The sequence below is a fragment of the Denticeps clupeoides genome, chromosome 17, assembly GCF_900700375.1.
Source record: "Denticeps clupeoides chromosome 17, fDenClu1.1, whole genome shotgun sequence".
NCBI lineage: Eukaryota > Metazoa > Chordata > Actinopteri > Clupeiformes > Denticipitidae > Denticeps > Denticeps clupeoides.
Genome location: NC_041723.1, coordinates 3,437,525 through 3,456,904, shown reverse-complemented (window position 1 = coordinate 3,456,904; position 19,380 = coordinate 3,437,525). Strand labels below are relative to the sequence as shown.

The 19,380-nt window shown below is 43.5% G+C and overlaps 5 protein-coding genes across 7 annotated transcripts; all 5 read right to left on the bottom strand.

Moving 5' to 3' along the window:
* Positions 1-896: 896 nt before the first annotated feature.
* Positions 897-4,530, bottom strand: bpgm (2,3-bisphosphoglycerate mutase). The gene is made up of 4 exons (XM_028959273.1): positions 4,424-4,530; positions 3,473-4,090; positions 2,267-2,473; positions 897-1,325 (listed from the first exon to the last, which is right to left on the bottom strand). The coding sequence occupies exons 2-3, from the start codon at positions 4,071-4,073 to the stop codon at positions 2,295-2,297; spliced, it is 780 nt and encodes a 259-aa protein (XP_028815106.1). The 5' UTR covers positions 4,074-4,090; positions 4,424-4,530; the 3' UTR covers positions 897-1,325; positions 2,267-2,294.
* Positions 4,531-4,751: 221 nt separating this feature from the next.
* Positions 4,752-6,512, bottom strand: LOC114767451 (troponin I, slow skeletal muscle-like). Of its 2 annotated transcripts, XM_028959275.1 has the most exons (8): positions 6,385-6,456; positions 6,158-6,192; positions 6,031-6,034; positions 5,810-5,851; positions 5,516-5,647; positions 5,335-5,424; positions 5,082-5,255; positions 4,752-4,976 (listed from the first exon to the last, which is right to left on the bottom strand). In XM_028959275.1, exons 2-8 carry the CDS (start codon positions 6,169-6,171, stop codon positions 4,890-4,892), a joined length of 543 nt encoding a protein of 180 aa, XP_028815108.1. In that variant the 5' UTR covers positions 6,172-6,192; positions 6,385-6,456; the 3' UTR covers positions 4,752-4,889. The 2 variants fall into 2 exon arrangements, with proteins under 2 accessions (XP_028815108.1, XP_028815107.1); XM_028959274.1 differs by having other exon boundaries at positions 6,031-6,192; positions 6,385-6,512.
* A 405-nt stretch (positions 6,513-6,917) lies between these two features.
* LOC114767454 (troponin I, slow skeletal muscle-like) lies at positions 6,918-8,773 on the bottom strand. Its single transcript, XM_028959278.1, has 8 exons — positions 8,632-8,773; positions 8,363-8,394; positions 8,261-8,264; positions 8,109-8,150; positions 7,903-8,034; positions 7,745-7,834; positions 7,491-7,664; positions 6,918-7,261 (listed from the first exon to the last, which is right to left on the bottom strand). Exons 2-8 carry the CDS (start codon positions 8,371-8,373, stop codon positions 7,175-7,177), a joined length of 540 nt encoding a protein of 179 aa, XP_028815111.1. The 5' UTR covers positions 8,374-8,394; positions 8,632-8,773; the 3' UTR covers positions 6,918-7,174.
* A 1,996-nt stretch (positions 8,774-10,769) lies between these two features.
* LOC114767453 (troponin I, slow skeletal muscle-like) lies at positions 10,770-12,959 on the bottom strand. Of its 2 annotated transcripts, none has more exons than XM_028959276.1 (9): positions 12,897-12,959; positions 12,679-12,702; positions 12,574-12,577; positions 12,419-12,463; positions 12,178-12,309; positions 11,526-11,615; positions 11,224-11,397; positions 11,059-11,148; positions 10,770-10,980 (listed from the first exon to the last, which is right to left on the bottom strand). In XM_028959276.1, exons 2-8 carry the CDS (start codon positions 12,687-12,689, stop codon positions 11,062-11,064), a joined length of 543 nt encoding a protein of 180 aa, XP_028815109.1. In that variant the 5' UTR covers positions 12,690-12,702; positions 12,897-12,959; the 3' UTR covers positions 10,770-10,980; positions 11,059-11,061. The 2 variants fall into 2 exon arrangements, with proteins under 2 accessions (XP_028815109.1, XP_028815110.1); XM_028959277.1 differs by having other exon boundaries at positions 12,679-12,699; positions 12,897-12,947.
* A 448-nt stretch (positions 12,960-13,407) lies between these two features.
* Positions 13,408-17,367, bottom strand: tnni4b.1 (troponin I4b, tandem duplicate 1). The gene is made up of 8 exons (XM_028959280.1): positions 17,286-17,367; positions 16,336-16,365; positions 16,216-16,219; positions 15,309-15,350; positions 15,101-15,232; positions 14,938-15,027; positions 14,038-14,205; positions 13,408-13,830 (listed from the first exon to the last, which is right to left on the bottom strand). The coding sequence occupies exons 2-8, from the start codon at positions 16,344-16,346 to the stop codon at positions 13,744-13,746; spliced, it is 534 nt and encodes a 177-aa protein (XP_028815113.1). The 5' UTR covers positions 16,347-16,365; positions 17,286-17,367; the 3' UTR covers positions 13,408-13,743.
* Between the last annotated feature and the right edge of the window lie 2,013 nt (positions 17,368-19,380).

The window sequence follows — 19,380 nt, the reverse complement described above, 5'->3', positions numbered from 1 at the left end:
TTTTTCTCCAGTTATTGCAAGTAATGAACCTGCCACATGCAGTCATGTGTTAATTGCAGCGCTGAAAAATTAACAGTGGATATTTCTGTTGTTCCATCAGATAAACAGCTTCTTATAAAACAGCGATAATACAGACAAGGGTTTAAAATACAAACATCTGTACATGCACTTAAAAAAACAAATCTTTAAATATTCATGCATATTTAAAAAAAAAAAATTCACATGGCCGTTCATAATAAATCTCCAGTGTCTATGTGAATGTTGTTAACTCACGGTTACATCAGCCATGCATTGCTTTTGCAGTATTGCAGACCTCTGAGGAACAGTTGGGAGTCTCCAGGCCGTCTGGGCTCTAAACCAAACAAGTTCCGTCTTCAGCTCATCCGGCCACATTACTTCGGAGAGTTTTCCCCATTGGTCGCCAAACTGGACTTCATCCATGGTTTTCATCCATGACAAATACATTCCTGTTTGAGTCCATTTATCTTTTAAAACATGCCAAATGTCATTCTGATCAGTCTCAACTCATTCCGTTAACCATCCATCCACTTTTATAAAATAGCTATTGCATTTATTGTATAGAAGAAAACAGCAGTGTCTACCATAGCGTACATTATTACGTTAGTGGGACAGGAGTTTCAGAATCCTGATGTTAGTGGTTTTTTTAATCATTAAAAAAAAAAAAACAATCCGAAAACTTACTTTTTTTTAATTTTTTTTTTTATTTCCATTCTTTGTGTCTCCTGCAGGTGCGCACACACGCCAGGAGCATATTGCAGCACTCGGACATTTCGGTTTAACACAGAAAGCAGCACGTCTTGGTTCATTTACAGTGGTACACACAGAAAACTCAGTGCAACAGTGTACTCTTCCATTTACACCCAATAAATTAACGCTTTCTTAAATAATGTTTAATAAAATAACTTCAGAAGCACAAGTGTAACAAAAGCACATTATATAACCCGTTATACACCCGTACAAAAGGAAAATCATACTGTACATGTAACAGTTACAAAATTTAAAAATTAGTACACATATAGACAACACGGCACTAAAATCACAGCAGGGCGGCACTTACAGGTGGCACAAAATCCAAAAGAGAAACTAGAACAGCAGAAACCTACACACAGAGCTGTAGAAGCAAATGGGTATTATTTCTGGCAAATGATTTCCATATACAGTACAGTACATGAACAGGCCACAATGTGTGTTATTCACGGCCGTGAATAAAAGCCCTGCGTGGGAAGCCCTCTCTCTCACGCGGCCATTAAAGCGCAGGGCTGTGCACGACGCCCTGGTAACACCAGCACTGTTCTCGGTTTGTTCTGAAATAGAAAATATGAAACAATAAAAACGGAAATCCAAATGTGCCTCTGCTACGAAGATTGCGTGATGGGATGCACAAGAGCTTAAAACAAGATATTTTAAAATTAGACTTTTCCATATAGTCTATAAATATACAGAGTGGGCCATTTATATGGATACACCTTAATAAAATGGGAATGGTTGGTTACATTGAACACATTTTATAAGTGGTCAGAAACTTGTAAATAACTCATGAAAGAATAAAGGTTAAAACCAAGCACACCATTGTTTTTCTTGTGAAATGACCAATAAATTTGATGTGTCACATGACCCTCTTCCTATTGAAAAAACAAAAGTTGGATCCAAGATGACTTAAAAATGGCCACTATGGTCACCACCCATCTTGAAAAGTTTGCCCCCTCACATATACTAATGTGCCACAAACAGGGCATTAATATCACCAACCATTCCCATTTTATTAAGGTGTATCCATATAAATGGCCCACCCTGTATATCTAATGTTTCAGGATTCACTTTTCCAGAGCAGTCTCTATTAAGAAATATGGTGTCAACCAAACTAAGGTTATATATACATTTTTAACTGTAACTGAAAGGATAACAATTCATTGTATACATTGTACATATTCTAGTTAGTAAGTAGAAGTACTAGTCCATAATACAACATAATACAACGCCCTGCTCCACATCGGAATGAATAATCACCCCTGCGCAGCCAGGTACTTTTTGTAAAGAATGAAAAAGAAACCACATGGCATCAGATGGAAGCTAGTTAGACAAGAAATATTCCCTCGTTGCGTTAGAGTAAACCACCAGTGTAATTAACCACTGAAAAATACTTTCAGACTAACTTTCATTTTTAATTAAATAAGGTATGTGGGACTCTCACGCCCTCATATCTGAAGAACTGGGCTGGGTCATCAGCCTGAAAAAATAACATCACCTCTTCCTGAGTGTCTCTTTTGGACTCTTCACTTGTTGCCAGAATTGACCTTGCCCTGATCCTCCACTTTTTTGATAGCTGCCTGAATTTTGGCCTGATCTCCCAGAAGCTGGCGGGGCTTGACGGGGCGGAGGTCCTCATCCAGCTCCAGCAGAACCGGGACCCCAGTGGGCAAAGTCACACTCACAATGTCCGTCTCAGAAATGTCTATAGGGAAAAAACAGAAATTCAAAATAAATATATAAAGAAGTAATGAAAAGTCATTCACAAAGTTTGAAATTATGATGTTTAGTCATTTGTTGATGCCCTAGATACTATACAGTATACTAATAATAAAGTGACAGACATGGGTTAACAAACAAAGCATCATTCCACTCAAAAAATTTGAGCCTAATTGTTGCTGATACAGTTCCTCTCTACATGCATGCTGATGTTCCATTATTTTTCCAGCTATCAGAGTCCTTTACAGCCCAAAATTAAAGGTCCCGTGACATGAAAATTGCACTTTTTCAGATTATTTAACATTAACACAAGTTCCCGAGCCTGTCTATGGTCCTGCATTCTCCGGTCCATTCCGGAGAATTTCCCACCCTCTCCCCTAAAGCATTATCTCCAACGACCGTCATGGCTTCCAACAGTGTGAACGAACCACTACAGTTGCTCGGTGATTGGATGTAAAAAAAAAATGAGCACAAATGTATTTTTGTATAGTGAGACGCTGAAGAACCAGAGGGTTCGTTTTATTTTTTCTGAAAAAAAAAAAAAAAAACGTCGAAACGACTTCCTGTCTGCGCCAAACGTTGTGGTTGGTGGATGGTGTTGGTGGATGGTCTCTCTCCTCCTCAATAGCATTTAAAGCCACAGGCACCGAAACGGCCCGTCCTGGTGAAATCTCATTGTGAGACAAAAAAAAAATGTTCATGTCGTGGGACCTTTAATGTTTCCCCTCCCAAAAGACAACATTTAAAAAACAGTCTGTTGCTTTACTGGTGAGCAAAACATCGCCATTTATGGTATAAAACGTCTGCAGCCTACAGTAGTGCCGCACATGGGTTTAAAAGGTCAAAGGGTTTCCGAGGGACGAGAAACATTATGCCTGTGGCCTTTACGGTGAGGTCATGGGTGTCACTTCCAGATTCTACTTAAAGCGGAAAAGTCGCTCCTTGCTGTACTGGATTTTTTTAGTCGAGCGTTAGTATGTCGTACTTTCTATGTGTTTCAGGAGGGCCCTGCAACTGTTTCCGTGAGCAGAGATGAGCACAGTATGGCCACCCTTGACCTCTGGAACGATGACGTTGTTCCAGTATGGCAGCAGTCTGCCCAGAACCTCCTTAAGGCTCTCAGTACGGGGCAGCGCCTCTTTGGCCACGTCGCACGTGGTGTAGCGCCGGTCGTCGTAGATCTCGGCGAAATAGGGGTGTGACTCGTCGATGGGCGGCGGCGTGATGTCGTAGCTCCTCCGCCACAGCCTGACCCGCTCCTCGCCGTGGCTCTGCGCCATCTCGGCTCGGTTGAGGCCGATCAGGGCGCCGTAGTGGCGCTCGTTCAGCCGCCAGGACTTGGTGACGGGGACCCACTCCTGGCCCATGGCCCCCAGCACCAGCCAGGCCGTCTGGACGGAGCGGCTGAGGATGGAGGTGAAGACGCGGTCGAACATAACTCCGTGCTCCTTCAGGAGCTTCCCGCACTCCTGGGCCTCCAGCACCCCGTCTTCGCTCAGCTTCTGGTCCACCCAGCTGCAGAAGCGGTTCTCCTTGTTCCAGGCCCCTTCCCCATGCCTGAGGAGGAAGAGTCTGTACTTCGACATGCGGCAGGGAGGACGATCTGCGGAAACAGAGATCAAGTTCCAGAGCCTTTTCCAACAAGGGTCAGGTGACCATCGATTGTCCAGCAGCGGGGTCGCCGGGAACTGGGGACACCTGCACTAAAACACACTCGGCTCAAAGTCGCACTTCCATCGCGATGTACAACACCGTGCGTGCGATGCGTGTGGAGGTAAACACAGCTAGCCGATCAGCTAGGCTGCCTGAACTCTGACATTTGCCTCGGACGCCGGTGCACGGTCGAGCAGCCGTGCGTCGCGTTTAACAACGGGCTAACGACGGAGTGGGAACGTGGGGTGGGGGGAAAAGGGACCCTGGTGACGTTTACACTCACCTTAGGAGCGAGGCCGGATCCCGCAGAGTGATGTTTCTGCTCGCAGGAACCGCTGCGTTCAAAGCGGAGCCGGTGGACGCGCCCACACGCGTGACTGACAGGGATGCGGTCCAATGGGAAGACGGAGTGTCCAAGAGAGGCGGGGCTTTCAGCTGCCGCTGACCATTTAAGGCATTCGAGTTTGTTTTGACGAGGGCTGTATTTTAGTCTCAAATTCTCCAGATTACTTGGTACCTTGACTCAAATTGAGTCTGTTTTTATTCAATGTATTTATTCAATAGTGTTAACACTAGGTTTCAGTGTAGATATCATATGAGATGAAAGAGTATCCTCAACAAAGCGCATACATATCTTTAATATTTCAATGAAACTATGTACATACAATTTTCTCCATTCATACTTTCTTATATTTCCAAAATGAAAGTGCCATGAGTCAATGTGTAATTAACAGACTGATGCAGAATTTTCATGAAGCCCCAGTAAACATCTTCTTCCGGCCCTCCATGCCAGACATGGCGTCCACGTTTTTGCGCCAATCGGTCAGCTCTTCTTTCTGTGAGAAGAAGATAAAAAACAGATGCATCATTACAAAGAGCCGGATGTAAGCTAGTCTCGATATTTTATTGGGTAATGGGACGATGGGACAGGCGAAAAGCACCTTCTCCTCCTCCTTCTTGACCGTCTTGAGGTTAGCCTTGAAATCGATGGACTCCTTGTGTTTGGCGCCCAGCAGGGCACCCAGCATGGCCTCCGCAGACACTCTCACCCTCTTCAGCGCGGGCCTCTTCATTTTACCCTTCAGCTCGTAGATCTTGTGGTTCAAATCAGCAATCTAACGCAGGAAAACGCAGACGATGTAGCCCTTCACACCAACACATGGACCTTTCTCCTAAAGCAAATGGCTGCAGTACCTCCTTCTCATTTTTAACCACTTTAGCTTCAATGTCATAGCGCTCCTCATCCACCACATCAATTTTCTGGTGTAGATCTTTACAAAGGTTCTGTTGAACAAGTTGAAAAGTTTGGTTTTCTTCACGGTGTACAACAATTCTTTTTTTTGGAGAAGTTTGTGAAAATTAAATTTTGAAACACCTGAAGGTCTTGTATGGATAAACCAGGGAACTTCAGCGGTGGAACCCTTTCGCTCAGGGTTCTCTCTCTGTCTATGATCTTCTGTTCTTTATCAGATGCCAGCATAGAAAGGGCTTTGTTCAGGAGCTTGGTCTAGTGGCAAAAACACCATGTTCAAACCATATCAGGAATATGAAAAAGTAATATATAAAAAAAAAAAAAAAACTTCCTTTGTGATAGTTACTCTAATTTGATTGCTTACACGCCATAGTTCTTGTCTGTATATATGAACATTAACTAAGAATGCAGGCCAACCTTTATGTATAGCCGCCTGGAGGCAGTAATCTTTGACTTTTTCTGAAAGGAAAAAAAAAGTTAATCAATAATTTTCATTGTTACCAATATGTTAACAATGTAATATTTTTGTGTTTTGAAGTGTTGGTCTAATGCAGGATCCGTTTTGATTGAAATGTTAATTTTACTGTCACCGAAGGTGTATGGCATAAATGATGAAATTTATTTTGTGACTGACTCACCGGTCTGGTGCAATAATAATGGAGAGGAGGGAAAAAGAACAATGCAAGCACACATCGCGTCAGAGATAAATATGGGAGAACTTCCCGGTACATCGATACCTCAGCTGAGCGTAAAGATGCTTCTTACCCTGTTTCAGACATGCTTGTGCTTGTGTGGCAATGCTAAAATGACAAATCACATTAAAAAAATCATTCATACAAAGAAAATGTTATCTTAAATCCTTATATAATGAAAACCTTTTACATTTAAAGCAATTTTTTTAATATTGTCTAAAATAAGATAGTTGGTCTCTCAGGCTCCACTCGAGAAATTGTAATAAAGGTCATTTTTGGTCCCACGCTCAGGAAACGTACCTTCCAGGTGACAGTAGCTGCTCTCCGTGTGTGGGGGACAGGTGAAACTCAACACATATATAGATTTGCTTCATCCCACGAGTGGCTCACCAAAATAGCCCACTGTCTCCATCTGAAATGTTGTACATTCTAAACTCTGCTCTCCCCATGTCCTGCATGTGACAGTTTTCTGGCCACCGGAGGAGAGGTGATTTATAGAGTCGCCGCTGTCACTGAGACACCCGTCTGTGTTTTCTTCTGTTGCTGCACTTTGGTTATTCGAGTTTGCAGAAGTATTAAATAGGTGTGTTGGCTTTTTCAACTTTTTCCTGACATTTAACTGCATGATATAAGAGCCTATTTACTTTTATATTACATCAATTAACATTAATTATTTTTCTCAAAATGACATATTTAAAAGACCTTGATGCAGTAAACAATATATTACACATATAAATATAATTTAATCACAACATAATTACAGTTTACAGATTTATTTGCTCATTACAGCTTTATAATTATAAGGTACCTTGTATTAGGTAACGGGCCTCGTTCTGTCTCAACACGTTGCTTTAGATCACCATCATCAGGCAGAGAGATGAACTGCAAACGAAACTTTTTCAAGCTCTCAATTTTATTAATGTCACCACAGGTCTGTTCTACTGTACAAGTACAGGACAGAAACAACTATTCAATTTGCATTAAATGACTGTTGCACTCATTTACAAGTAATATTCCTGTCTTAAAACGTACATTTGGCTGTTTTTAAACATAACAGTAATATCAGTAATAATAGCAGGATTACAGGATTTTACTGTCCAGCATCAAAAAGCTTCTTCCTGCCTTCCATACCAGACATGGCCTCCACGTTCTTACGCCAGTCCGTCACCTCCTCTTTCTGTGGGAATAAGACCCACATTGGCAGAAACCGGGGCAGATCCAATAGACCATTCAGTAGTTTTTATACATAAAAACATTATGTATAATAAAGTATTATTTTGCAGCTGGCTGCAGCAGTGATCATTTTTTCATGATGTCTTCAAAGTCACGTTTTTCTCTTTATCGCCTGTGGATGTCTGACTTGTTTCCTGAGATAAGCTTGTGAAGAAAAGCCACAGAGGCCATACCTTCTCCTCCTCCTTCTTGACCGTTTTGAGGTTGGCCTTGAAGTCGATGGAGCCGGTGTGTTTGGAGCCCAGCAGCACTCGCAGCATATCCTCAGCCGACAGCTTCACCCTCTTCAGCGCCGGTCTCTTCAGCTTGCTCTTCATCTCGTAGACCTTCTGACTCATCTCCTTGATCTGTTTCCGAGAGAGCCCAACACATCAGACACGCTCTCCAGTGGCGTTTGGAGCTTTACCATTATCTGCATTGGTGGTACCTCCTTGTCGTTTTTGACCACCTTGGACTCAATATCGTACCGCTCTTCATCAACAACATCAATTCGATGATGCAGATCTCTGCAAAGGTTCTGTGAAAAGCACAGTAATGCAAAATAATGTCCCAAATCCACTTATCAAGGGAACTGCGCGGACGTACCTGGAGGTCCTGCAGCGACAGGCCAGTCAGGGTGAGCGGTGGAACCCGCTCGCTCAGAGCAGCCGCCCTCTCCTTCACCTTCTCCTCCTTCTCCACGGCCAGCATCTGAAAGGCTGTGTTCAGCAGCCTTATCTGACAGGGCGAGAGACACACACGTCCCGAAAGTCTGGGGAAAGACCAAAGAGGTGACCACGGTGTGTACCTACTTTCAAGCCGAGTCTACGGGACGAGGAAATCTTGGACTTTTTCTGAAACATTCACAGAACACAGATGAGCCACAGAACCGACATCTTGGGCTGACTTGAATTGAAGTGCCATCTCTGGTCGTTTGGGTTCGCTTCATTCGTCACCATCTTACCGGCCTGGTAAGGTGAGAAAAGGACAAGACAGGACCTGTGTCAGTGCGCGCGGCCAAGCGGCCTCTGGCAACCAGACGCCCGGCATGAAGAAGTGTACTCACGCGTCTGCCATCTTGGCGTGTGAGCCTCAGATCTAAGGTGGAAGGAAGATCGAGTTCTTCTTAAGAACGTTTCAGAACAGGGTGAACATGCTCTGGCGTTCTCTCTAAACTGACAGGCGTCTGCATGAATGAAATCTGCACGCATGTCCAGGCAGAATGAGTTCGTGCTACGATCTCGTTTCGTTCGGGCCCGCGCCTCTGAAAACAACTGTGTGGTTTCGTGAGGGAGCAGTTGCGATTACTCCGAAATGAACACGATGTGAACGTACCTCCTCTGGCAGCTTCGCGGCAGAGCTTGTGGACGGGTCGCCAGCGGAGGATGAGGGGAAAACGGTTCAGATTTATAGTTTCAGGCGCCCATGTGGACGAGCCACTAAAATAGACCGCTGCCTCTGCCACTCTCTGGTTGGCCTTTAGCGTGGCCCGCCACATCCCAACTGAAAAGTGTCACAATAAAACAACTTTTATTGTCGTTCTGTTGAGGGGCGGCGAAGGAGGATGGCGGCCTGGTGGTCAGAGCTGGTAAAACACAGAGTAACCAGTGTGCAAAGGAAGGCGGCTGTCCTCAGTCATTATAATACAGATCAAATAAAACTATTATAGTTCACTATGTTATCTCCGTATACATATCAATGGTGGACATGCTAAAAAAAAAATTCAGCACAATCATGTATCAAAAGGTGCAGGACCAGTTATGGATAATAAACCCATAAACACCGTGACACTGACCCTGTCAAGAGCGTTTATTTCTGTACGAAATCAGAAATGCCCCCTGTGTTGGGCTGCCACTCTGGCTGGCACCCAGATTGGTAGATTCCTGAACTGGATTTAGTTTAGGGAATGTTTAGGGAATGTACTTTATGCAACGTGCACAAGAACCGGTTAAAGACTAGGAATAAAAATGAACCACATTTACTCCCTAACATAAAAAAATTCGGCAAACACAACGTATTAATCTAGCTCACCTTAAATCCATTTTACAGCTTTGGTCTTCTTGAGTTTTAAAGCAGCTAAACTAATGGAGTAATATGAGTTGTTAATGTGACCATTTTAAACAGCACTGAACTGCAACATAACAAGGACTGGACAGGAAGAGAAGGAGCTTTAAGAACCGTGGACAGGTACGTCTGTTGAGATATTGTTCCAAAATGACTCTGTTGTGTTAGAGCCTTGCCAGATCCAAAGATCGCCAGTCCCTCGGGTGTTCTCGCGGGTGCATCGCAGCTAATTATCAGACACTACGTGAATGTGATAATCGCCCATTCACGTTGGCCCACCACTGGGGGCGGGAAGCGGGGCGCAGGGCTGTACACCTACCCACCCATAAACTTCGCCTAAATGAACAGGAGCAGGTGGAGGCATCTCTCGATGTAACGCGAGCCCGCGTGTCAAGGGCTCGTTCCCAGGGACGTGCATACATGTAAGAAGAGTCAAGAATGAACACATGGCCTTTGTCACGGATTATTTTTAGAGCTGATTGTTGAGATGAGCTGGAAATGTTTCCCCTGCCTCCTTGTTATTTGTAAAGTCGGCCTAATCGCCTACATTTGGTAGCAGATAGGATCAAATGAATCTAATCTACTGGCTGACAGGGCAGAGGCCACTTAAGGTAAAAAGGTTTTTTTTGAGTAGATACAAGTCAAAATAAAATAACTTTTAAAGTTTACATTTCATAATGAGAATGTATATGTGAATCTGACAAGCCATCTTAGCTCAGAACCTTTTTGACTATTTTGACCTTTTCATCTGTAAATGTTGTAATTTACGGAGTGCAGACGAGGGAATAATCTTGGTTCAGCTCGGAAATGTGGGTCAGACCTTGACCCACCACATCCCTTTTGGAAGAGCAGTATATCTGATGCCAATGCTTCTCCATGCTGCCGCATGTGTCAGGATCCGGTCCGAAATGGGGGTTACTCCGGTCCGGGTCAGGATCAGGATCCGGACCGGAGTTTCATTGTTGTCCTGTGTAATGTTCCCTAATCGTTTTCACCTGTGTTAATTGTATAAAGCTGCCCTGTTCGTTTCTGTCCGCTGTCAGGTCTTTGAAGTTATGTTCCGTCTTCACCACTGTCTACGTCTCGGATGTCTCCCCTGTCCTGTGATTCACTAATTAAACCCCTGTTCCGTGATGTCAGGTGAAAGCGTCCTCCATTCCTCGTCACTCCACGTTCTCCTCTCTGTTCACCCGCCGCGTCATGCCCGCATGGACGTGACAGCATGTGGCTGTTCTGTGCAAGCTGCACAAACGAAGAAACGGTGCCACAGGGTCCACTAGAACAATTTATTCCTATGTGCAACAAATTCACAGTTTCACAGATGCTTGATAAATAACAACACAATACTATGATTACAGAATTATATATAATGATTATAGAATTATATATAAGAATTCTCTATAGTTCACACAGCTTTGATTGCAAAAAACAACCAAATTTGCAGCAGTCTGCATTTACTTGTGCAATTAACAATATTTCACCAAAGTTAAACTTCACATTGTATGAAATATCACAATCACCTGTAACAAAACAGCACAATCTTATTACAATAAGAAGGTGGCCAAAGAACGGAAATGGCATGGCATTTTCTTCAGTGTCATCAGCTTTCAGGGGGTTCATCTGAAATATAAAGATTTTCATCAGAACCTTGCACATCTTTGAAACGCTTCAAAAAATGTTCAAGCCATTTAAACCAACCTTTTACTGTCCAGCGTCGAAAAGCTTCTTCCTGCCCTCCATACCCGACATGGCCTCCACGTTCTTACGCCAGTCGGTCACCTCCTCTTTCTGTAGACAGCAGCATTGAACAGGGTCAGATGAGAGTCGTGGGTCACGTGCAAACAAGTGCAAGATGCACCTCACCTTCTCTTCCTCTTTCTTCACCGTCTTGAGGTTCGCTTTGAAGTCAACAGATTCCTTAACCTTGGCCCCGAGGAGGGCGCCCAGCATGGCATCGGCTGAGATCTTCACCCTCTTGAGGTTAGGTCTCTTCATTTTGCCCTTCAGCTCAGTGATCTTCATCGTCAGGTTCTCAATCTGAAACCGGTGAAGTTCATATTTTTCAGTCATTACAATTATGGAAGTAAGAAGTATGATTGTACATTTTACACATCACTGGTGATAATATTGATCATCTACTGACACTCTACTTTATAAAAACGTACCTCTTTTTCATTTTTAACTACTTTGGATTCAATGTCATATCTGTCTTCATCAACGACGTCAATCTTCTGATGCAGGTCTTTGCAAAGTGTCTGTGAAGATTCAAGTTGAGATTCATTCTGCTGCTGTTTCTGCCCAGTTTTAACACTCACATGCATTTAAAATGAAAAGCAACCATACTGTAAATATTCACCTTGGCTAAGTCCCAGCCTTAATCATAACAGGCATTGTGGTTCAGACACCCATCTTATGTGTTTATTCCAGGAAGTTTGAGCATTAATTCAGTGTAATTACTGAATAATATTGACACACAGAGAAACTGTGTTCTGTTATAGTTCTGTTTCATGTGTGATGTTAAAATTACACAACAATTGGTTATTGGTTTGCTCATTTTCCCAACAGAAGAGATTGTATGAACCATTCCAATATGAAACTCTTCATATTTCTTCAAATTGACCCCTGAAAAAGGCCTGAAATTGGCTGCATATGACAAAATATCAAACTGCAAGCTTTTTTCATGTACATTTGCAGAAAGAACTTTTATTTTTAAAATACTTTTGTTAACTTTCTACTTGTCGATACTAAAATCACACTAGTCCTCCTGACACCATTGAGGTGCGACGTGCATTCCGGTTAATCCATTTTAGGACTCACCTGCAGGTCCTGCACAGAAAGACCGGACAGTTTGAGTGGAGGAACTCTCTCGCTCAGCGTGCTCTCTCTCTCCTGCTTCTTTTCCTCCTTTTCAGCCGCCAGCATGGACCCGGCCTTCTTCAGCAGCTTGGTCTGGGGGGCGTGCAAAAGACTGTATTTCACCCACAATTTCACCATTTATTCTGAGAAAAAAAAGAATTGAGGCAACGAAGGCCTTCTCACTGTCACATAAAGAATGTACCTTCAGCAGCAGCCTGCGGGAGGCGCTGATCTTGGGCTTTGATGCCTGTTAAGGAACAGGGACATGACACAAAGACACGAAGGGGCGCTGTACATGGTTCTGTACCCCATAAATCTGTCTGGTTTTACAATGCATAGAAGAGGAAGTCAACTTACCGATCTGGAGTGGAAAGGAAGAAAAAAAGAAAAGTTTTAAATGAATAAATAATCAGTAACAATCACATGCATAACACACATGTTCATAATAGGAGAAAAACTCACGCTTCAGACATTATGTTGTGTCTTCTGAAAGCAAAAGTTCCGCAGTTTTAGAACAGTTTAACATTTTTAGCAGCATCAGTGAAAGCCAAGCGGTTAATCTGCTTTCTGTAAAAGCCCTGCATGCTGAGGATGAACACATTACATGATGGTTAATTAAAATGCTTTTTTCAGTGTCTAGTGAGTCTGCGAGCGTAAAGTGTTTTTTGAATAAATCCTACCGGTTCCCCCTGGTTAAGGACCGCGGCTGAGGGCTGAGAGCTGAGGACGGGGACCAAGGAAAACCTCAGTCTCATTTTATGGCTCCTGTGGCCTCCTGTGAGTGGCTCACTAAAATAGACCTCGAGGTCCCCATGCTCAGTATGCCGAGGAACATCGAAACACGGTTGCATGCATACTCCACGGCGGTCCCCCATTGTTTGTCCCTATAAGGCAGGGGGAGGGCGATGGGGCGAAGACCCCCGGAGGGTCTGGCTGTCAGGGGGTTCTGTGCAACACTGAGCAGCTCAGGTCATGTGGAGATCGAACATGAACAGTTTGAGTGCAAAGTGTCTTGAGCTAAAGGGCAAAAGCGGCTGTTGCTTGCAACACTGGAAAGCGTGAATGACGAATTACGAAGTGTGATGATGCACCTTCCTGACCTTTGTGTCAAGGTCATAGAAGGAACCCCAGAAGTAAACAAGGTTGAACCCACATCCACCCCCTGTCCAGAAACAGAAGCAAAAACGTCTCTTTTACAGATTGCAGCATGTTTAATCGTGAAATGTCATTGTACAGAGTCATTTGGCAGCAATTCACAATTTTGGTTCAAAATATTGAAATATTTTGCAAAAGAAAATTTGTGATTTTTCGATGTTATGTTTTTACATCCAACATGAACTAGTTTACAAAGACAAGAATTCTAATGTCATTAGTATAATGTCAAAGAGACATATAAAATTTCTATATCTACTTTTTCAACAAAAAAAAATACAGACAGGTCTGTACAACATTTTAATAAACGGCAGCCACTCTTGGACACGTTTAAATTTATCTGTATTTTTTTTAACAGTCTTGTAATCTTGACTTCTACTGTCCGGCATTGAACAGCTTCTTCCTGCCCTCCATGCCAGACATGGCCTCCACGTTCTTACGCCAGTCGGTTACCTCCTCTTTCTGTGAGAATCAGAAATCAAATGAAAGGAGTCAGATTCTACAGCAGGGTCATGTAGTCCTTGCTGTTATCTAGAGCTTCTTCCACTCACTAATAAAAGAGTGGGTGGAGCAGCACAGGGTTAAACAATTTGGAAGGTTTATTGATTGGCGATCAGAACATTTCTCAAATCTTATAGAGGAGAGGGCGGGTTTAAAAGGGGGGGTCACCTTCTCCTCTTCCTTCTTGACCGTCTTCAGGTTGGCCTTGAAGTCGGCCTTCATCAGCTTGGACTCCATGGAGCCCAGCATGGCGTCGGCAGATTTCTTCACCCTCTTCAGTTTGGTGCGGCTCATGGTGCCCTTCATCTCTGCAATTTTCTGGACCAGGGTCTGAATCTGAATGGCAAAATTGGGAGACGCGTCACACCCATCATTTCTTATCCTGCCTCAGATGTACATGCTGCTTCCCAAGTCTCTGCATGTCTAACAGACATTTAATCCTGGATGGCAGCCCATCAGCTAAAACTAAATCCCACCAAAACCAAGCTAATTTGCATTCCAGCAGATTCTCTACAACTACAATCTACCTGAACAACTCTCAGATTTCTCCTTCAACAACTGCACCCAACCTTGGAGTAACTCTAGATGACCAACTCTGCTTCTCAACTCACATCACCAATCTTTCCTGCTCAAATCAGATGGATCCACCCAGATCCTGGTTCAGCCCCTAGTAATCTCACAACTGGACTACTGTAGCTCCCTTCTAGCAGGTCCACCTCTGACTCTACCACTAATACAGAATACAGCCGCACCTTCCCAAATTCTCCACACCGCCCCACCACTACACTCCCTCCACTGGCTCCCAGTAGCTGCAAAATCCTGATGCTGGCCTACAAAGCCAAACATGGAGTTCCACCATCCGACCTCACAGCCCATATTATACCTCCACCGCTGAAGGTACGAGGAAGACACTCGTCTAGACTATTCTCTGTCTTGGCTCCTCGGTGGTCAGAACAGCACAGTCGCTGAGTTTTTTCAATACTTACACTTTCTTATAGTCTGAATTATGAATAAAAACTGCAACTCGTTACTTCATTGAAAGCAATCAAAAATGTGCAGAAAATATACCTCCTTGTCATTTTTCACCACTTTTAATTCCATGTCGTACCGGACCTCATCAACGGCATCAATCTTACGATGCAGGTCTTTGCAGAGTTCCTGCACAGAACACAGTCTGGGTTCAAATATGCGGAGAGTATATCAGAACGTGCTCAACATGATAAATGCAGACCTGCAGCTCCTGTGCGGAGAGGCCGGACAGTTTGAGCGGTGGGACCCTCTCGCTTAGGGCTTGTTCTCGCTCTCGGACCATCCCCTCCTTCTCCGTCACCAGCATCGAAGCTGCCTTCTTCAGCAGCTTGGACTGGAGGCCAAGAAAACATGAACATTAATCAAGAGCAGATTTTGGAAGGGGAAGGATGAAGATGAGAGGAACTCACCTTCAGGAGAAGCCTGCGCGTGGCTGAATACTTTGCCTTTCTCTGCCAAGATGAAAAATTTACATTACAGCTCAGAGTAAATCAGACATTACGTTTATTTTGTCTCATTATATTTCAGGAAAGGACAAACAAACTTTCTACAAAAAAAAACATACTAGTTAAAACTTGCAATAAAAACTCATCATTCATCACATTCTACATACAGTACTGTGCAAAAGTATTAGTCAGCAAGGACGCTAATTAAAAGTTTCCATCTCCCCATCAGCTACTCTAAAAATTGTTCAGGAAGGGACAATATAAGAGTGTAAAAGACAGAAATAATGACGATTAAAAAGTGAAAGTGGTCTCTCCCAATGCTGTATAATAATGGATGGTCTCCTAATGGATGATCTCCTACAAGTCTACAGATGGAGAACAATGGAGAACAATACTGTCTTGCATCACAACACATAGAAATTCTGCAATAAACGCTTTACGTAAAATCAATGTTTGATCAGTGATTGGCGTATTGGTTTTGTTACAAGCCTACGTGTACAGTGGTTTTGTTTTCTCAGTACCGTATGTTCATACATTCTACAGTACATTATCACGTCGTCACGATGGTTGGACATGACGAGGAAGAAGGACGCATAAGCACGACGTCACGAAACAGGGGTTTAATACATGGTAGACAGGACAAGGGAAACATCACCAAACAACGACCCGATGGCGAACAGACACAAACAGGGCAGCTTTATACAATCATACACAGGTGAACACGATCAGGAAACATAATAATACAGGACTAACATGAAACTCCGGTCCGAACTCCAGACCGGATCATGACACATGTATTTCACTCTTTTATTAGTAACTGTTTCAAAATTCTAATATTTTATCAATTATATACAATCCAAAAACTACTCACCGGTCTGCAATATTTTGGTGGATGGGGGAAGTTGCACGTAATAAAAAATTAGATATGCAGTGAAATTGTATTGATCAATCAATTGATAATTTTTTTTTTTTTTAATGCAACGGTACTTACCCTTCAGACATGATGACTAAAGAAGATACCCTGAAGAAGGTAAAAAAAAATTTATAAAATGTATTTGTGCATTTTATATAGTTATCTCCACTCATGACTGCATGGCACTAACCAGCGTGCCGAGGCTCTCTGCTCCCTGCCAGACCAGCTAAATTGGATAACGACACAGTTCGTTATCGGGAGTTAGTGCGTATTCTGGTCTGGCTATATTGGAGCGCATTGCTGCCATGCCTCGTGCCTGTGGCCTTGGCCGGCTGGTTCACTGGGACACCGTGAAGCTTTGAGACAGCAGGACAGTGGCAGCGGGGACAATGTGCCACTGATCCCTCTCGCGCCGTTGGACATGACGCACGATGTCATCATGGCAAATTGTTCAGACGGGAGGTCAGATGGATAACTGGCACGTAATTGGTTAAGGACTTTCAGCTCCTGTGAGAAAATCTCGTCTCTGTGACTACTGGCTGGAAGTCACCAGCTAAATGTCATTTCATCTAATGAAACGTATGGCCATAATGTAAGGTTCCAGATTGCAGCGTTCACGCTGACCTGGGGTCCGCACGAAGACAGTGAGTGACAGCGAGTCACATTAAAAAGCCACAAGGACTCTGTTCATGCAGCCGTGCCCGGGTTTATTACAAGGCATCTTCACCGACCGCCACCTGGCCGGGTCAGGCGCACAAATCACCCTCGGCCTCGCCGTCCCGCTCAGGACCGCGCCTTGGGGTGAGAGTCGCCACCGTAAAAACAGGCACGCCATAACCAGTGTGTGACATGGCAAACACACATTGCGCATGCAGCTAAAGATGTAATCTCGTCGTAAAACAGAGGGGTTAGCAGGCCACAGTGCGCATGTTGCGTCTACAATACTCATAATTAATATTACAATGTAACCAGCACAATAGGCACCATTGTCCTGCTGACGGCTGTACAGTTCATTCGATCAAACGTACCTTTAACCCTGATGACAGAGGAAGAGAGTGGACAGTGTGGCGGCGCCGCAGCGAAAAGGCATTTTATTCGTTTTGATGACAGATTTATGATTTTGATCCTTCATGTGAATGGCTCACTAAAATAGAGTTCCTGATACGCCTCTGACTATCGCACGTGCCTGGCAACATTAAAGCACCTTGGGCTGCTTGTCCATCACCTCCAACTTTACGTCTCTCTCTCTCACACGCACGCACACATTCTAATTGCATAGATTTTAAATGCCATTGCACGTCATTTATTCATTTGTACTCTGAACACCTCACTGTAGGTGAAAGGCTGGGCTGGAACAGTATGTTACGGGACTTTGGCGGAGCTGCCGTGTTAAAACAGGATTTGTGCCAGCGTTTCTCACCTGCTTCTGCTGACTGGTGGCATGTGGGCAGATATATGGATGCCCTGCACTCTCAGATAATAGAATCGTTTTCACTTTTCAATTGAGCATGGGCACTCAGCTACATGGTGTGGGTTTTTTTTTATGTTTGTCTACATTTACATTTTCATTTACAGCATTTGGCAGACGCCCTTTTCCAGAGCGACTTACAACATGCATTCAAGTTACCATCGATGAAGAGATCAATTCCGGTTCACTAGGACCCCAACTATGAATACAATTTTTTTATTCACTCTGTTGTAGATTCTGTACACAAGTTTGACAACAAAAAGTACAATTTAATCTAAATGTTCTCTAAAGAGGAAGGTCTTGAGCTGTCGTGTGAAGGTGCTCAGTGAGCTGTTCTGACCTCGAGGGGAAGTTCATTCCACCACCGAGGAGCCAAGACAGAGAAGAGTCTAGATGAACGTCTTCCTTTTACCTTCAGAGATGGAGGGACCAGGCGAGCAGTACTGGAGGCTCGGAGTATACGAGGTGCAGTGCGAGGTGTAATAAGGGCTGTGAGGTAGGATGGTGCTACTCCATGTTTGGCTTTGTAGTCAGCATCAGTATTTTGAACCTGATGCGTGCAGCTACTGGGAGCCGGTGGAGGGAACGTAGCAGAGGGGTGGTGTGGGAGAATTTATGAAGGTTAAAGATCAGTCGAGCTGCTGCATTTTGTGTGAGTTGTAGAGGTCGGATGGTTCTCTAACTACCAGGTTATTTGAACTGATAACATTTTACAGATGCATCTGCTTTTACTGTTATAATTATAGAAACAAGCATAATTGGATTTGTAACATTTTGCAGCAGTGATTAAAGCAAATTGTTACATTTAATTTCTGATCAGACCATAGAAACCAACAGACCACATTGACAGCAATTGCAGGAATGTGTACGGCGCTGCCCTCTGGCGGTGGTAACGCGTCATTGCAGAATCAGGGAAGGTGACGCTAATCCAGCTCAGCCAAAAAAATTTATAAAATAATAAATTATACATAAATATAAGAGAACATTATGAAGAGTTTCATAAAAGACATACGGCAACATAAACATAACCATGTGGTGAACAAGAAAAAGAGCAAAGTCTACGAAGGGGCGAGTCACACTACAATACTACAAAAAAAAGTTGGGACACTATACAAATTGTGGATAAAAACTGAATGCAATGATGTGGAGGTGCCAACTTCTAATATTTTATTCAGAATAGAACATAAATCACAGAACAAAAGTTTAAACTGAGAAAATGTATCATTTTAAGGGAAAAATATGTTGATTCAGAATTTCATGGTGTCAACAAATCCCAAAAAAGTTGGGATAAGGCCATTTTCACCACTGTGTGGCATCTCCCCTTCTTCTTCCAACACTCAATAGACGTCTGGGGACCGAGGAGACCAGATTCTCACGTTTAGAAATGGGAATGCTCTCCCATTCTTGTCTAATACAGGCCTCTAACTGTTCAATCGTCTTGGGCCTTCTTTGTCGCACCTTCCTCTTTATGATGCGGCAAAGGTTCTCTACAGGTGAAAGATCTGGACTTCAGACTGGCCATTTCAGTACCCGGATCCTTCTCCTACGCAGCCATGATGTTGTGACTGATGCAGAATGTGGTCTGGCATTATCTTCCCTGAAAGAGATGACGTCTGGATGGGAGCATATGTTGTTCTAGAACCTGAATATATTTT

Bases quoted from the DNA above. Each gene is read 5' to 3' on its own strand.
- LOC114767451 (XM_028959274.1), bottom strand. From the start codon at position 6,123: ATGTACCGGGAAGTTCTCCCATATTTATCTCTGACGCGATGTGTGCTT. The intron at 5,852-6,030 runs GTGAGTCAGTCA...TTTTCCTTTCAG, and splicing joins ATTATTATTGCACCAGACCG to AAAAAGTCAAAGATTACTGC. The intron at 5,425-5,515 runs GTGTTTCAAAAT...CTTGTTCAACAG, and splicing joins TATCCATACAAGACCTTCAG to AACCTTTGTAAAGATCTACA.
- LOC114767453 (XM_028959276.1), bottom strand. The intron at 11,398-11,525 runs GTACGTTTTTAT...CACCGGTTTCAG, and splicing joins TAGTTAAAAATGAAAAAGAG to ATTGAGAACCTGACGATGAA. The intron at 11,149-11,223 runs GTGAGGTGCATC...TGCTGTCTACAG, and splicing joins TGAAGAAAGAGGAAGAGAAG to AAAGAGGAGGTGACCGACTG.
- LOC114767454 (XM_028959278.1), bottom strand. The intron at 7,665-7,744 runs GTACCACCAATG...TCTCGGAAACAG, and splicing joins TGGTCAAAAACGACAAGGAG to ATCAAGGAGATGAGTCAGAA. The intron at 7,262-7,490 runs GTATGGCCTCTG...TTATTCCCACAG, and splicing joins TCAAGAAGGAGGAGGAGAAG to AAAGAGGAGGTGACGGACTG.
- tnni4b.1 (XM_028959280.1), bottom strand. The intron at 15,233-15,308 runs GTGAGTTCCTCT...CTTGGCCTCCAG, and splicing joins CGCGCAGGCTTCTCCTGAAG to TCCAAGCTGCTGAAGAAGGC. The intron at 13,831-14,037 runs GTGACCCCCCCT...TGATTCTCACAG, and splicing joins TCAAGAAGGAAGAGGAGAAG to AAAGAGGAGGTAACCGACTG.
- bpgm (XM_028959273.1), bottom strand. From the start codon at position 4,073: ATGTCGAAGTACAGACTCTTCCTCCTCAGGCATGGGGAAGGGGCCTGG. The intron at 2,474-3,472 runs GTACGACATACT...TTTTCCCTATAG, and splicing joins CCTCCTGAAACACATAGAAA to ACATTTCTGAGACGGACATT.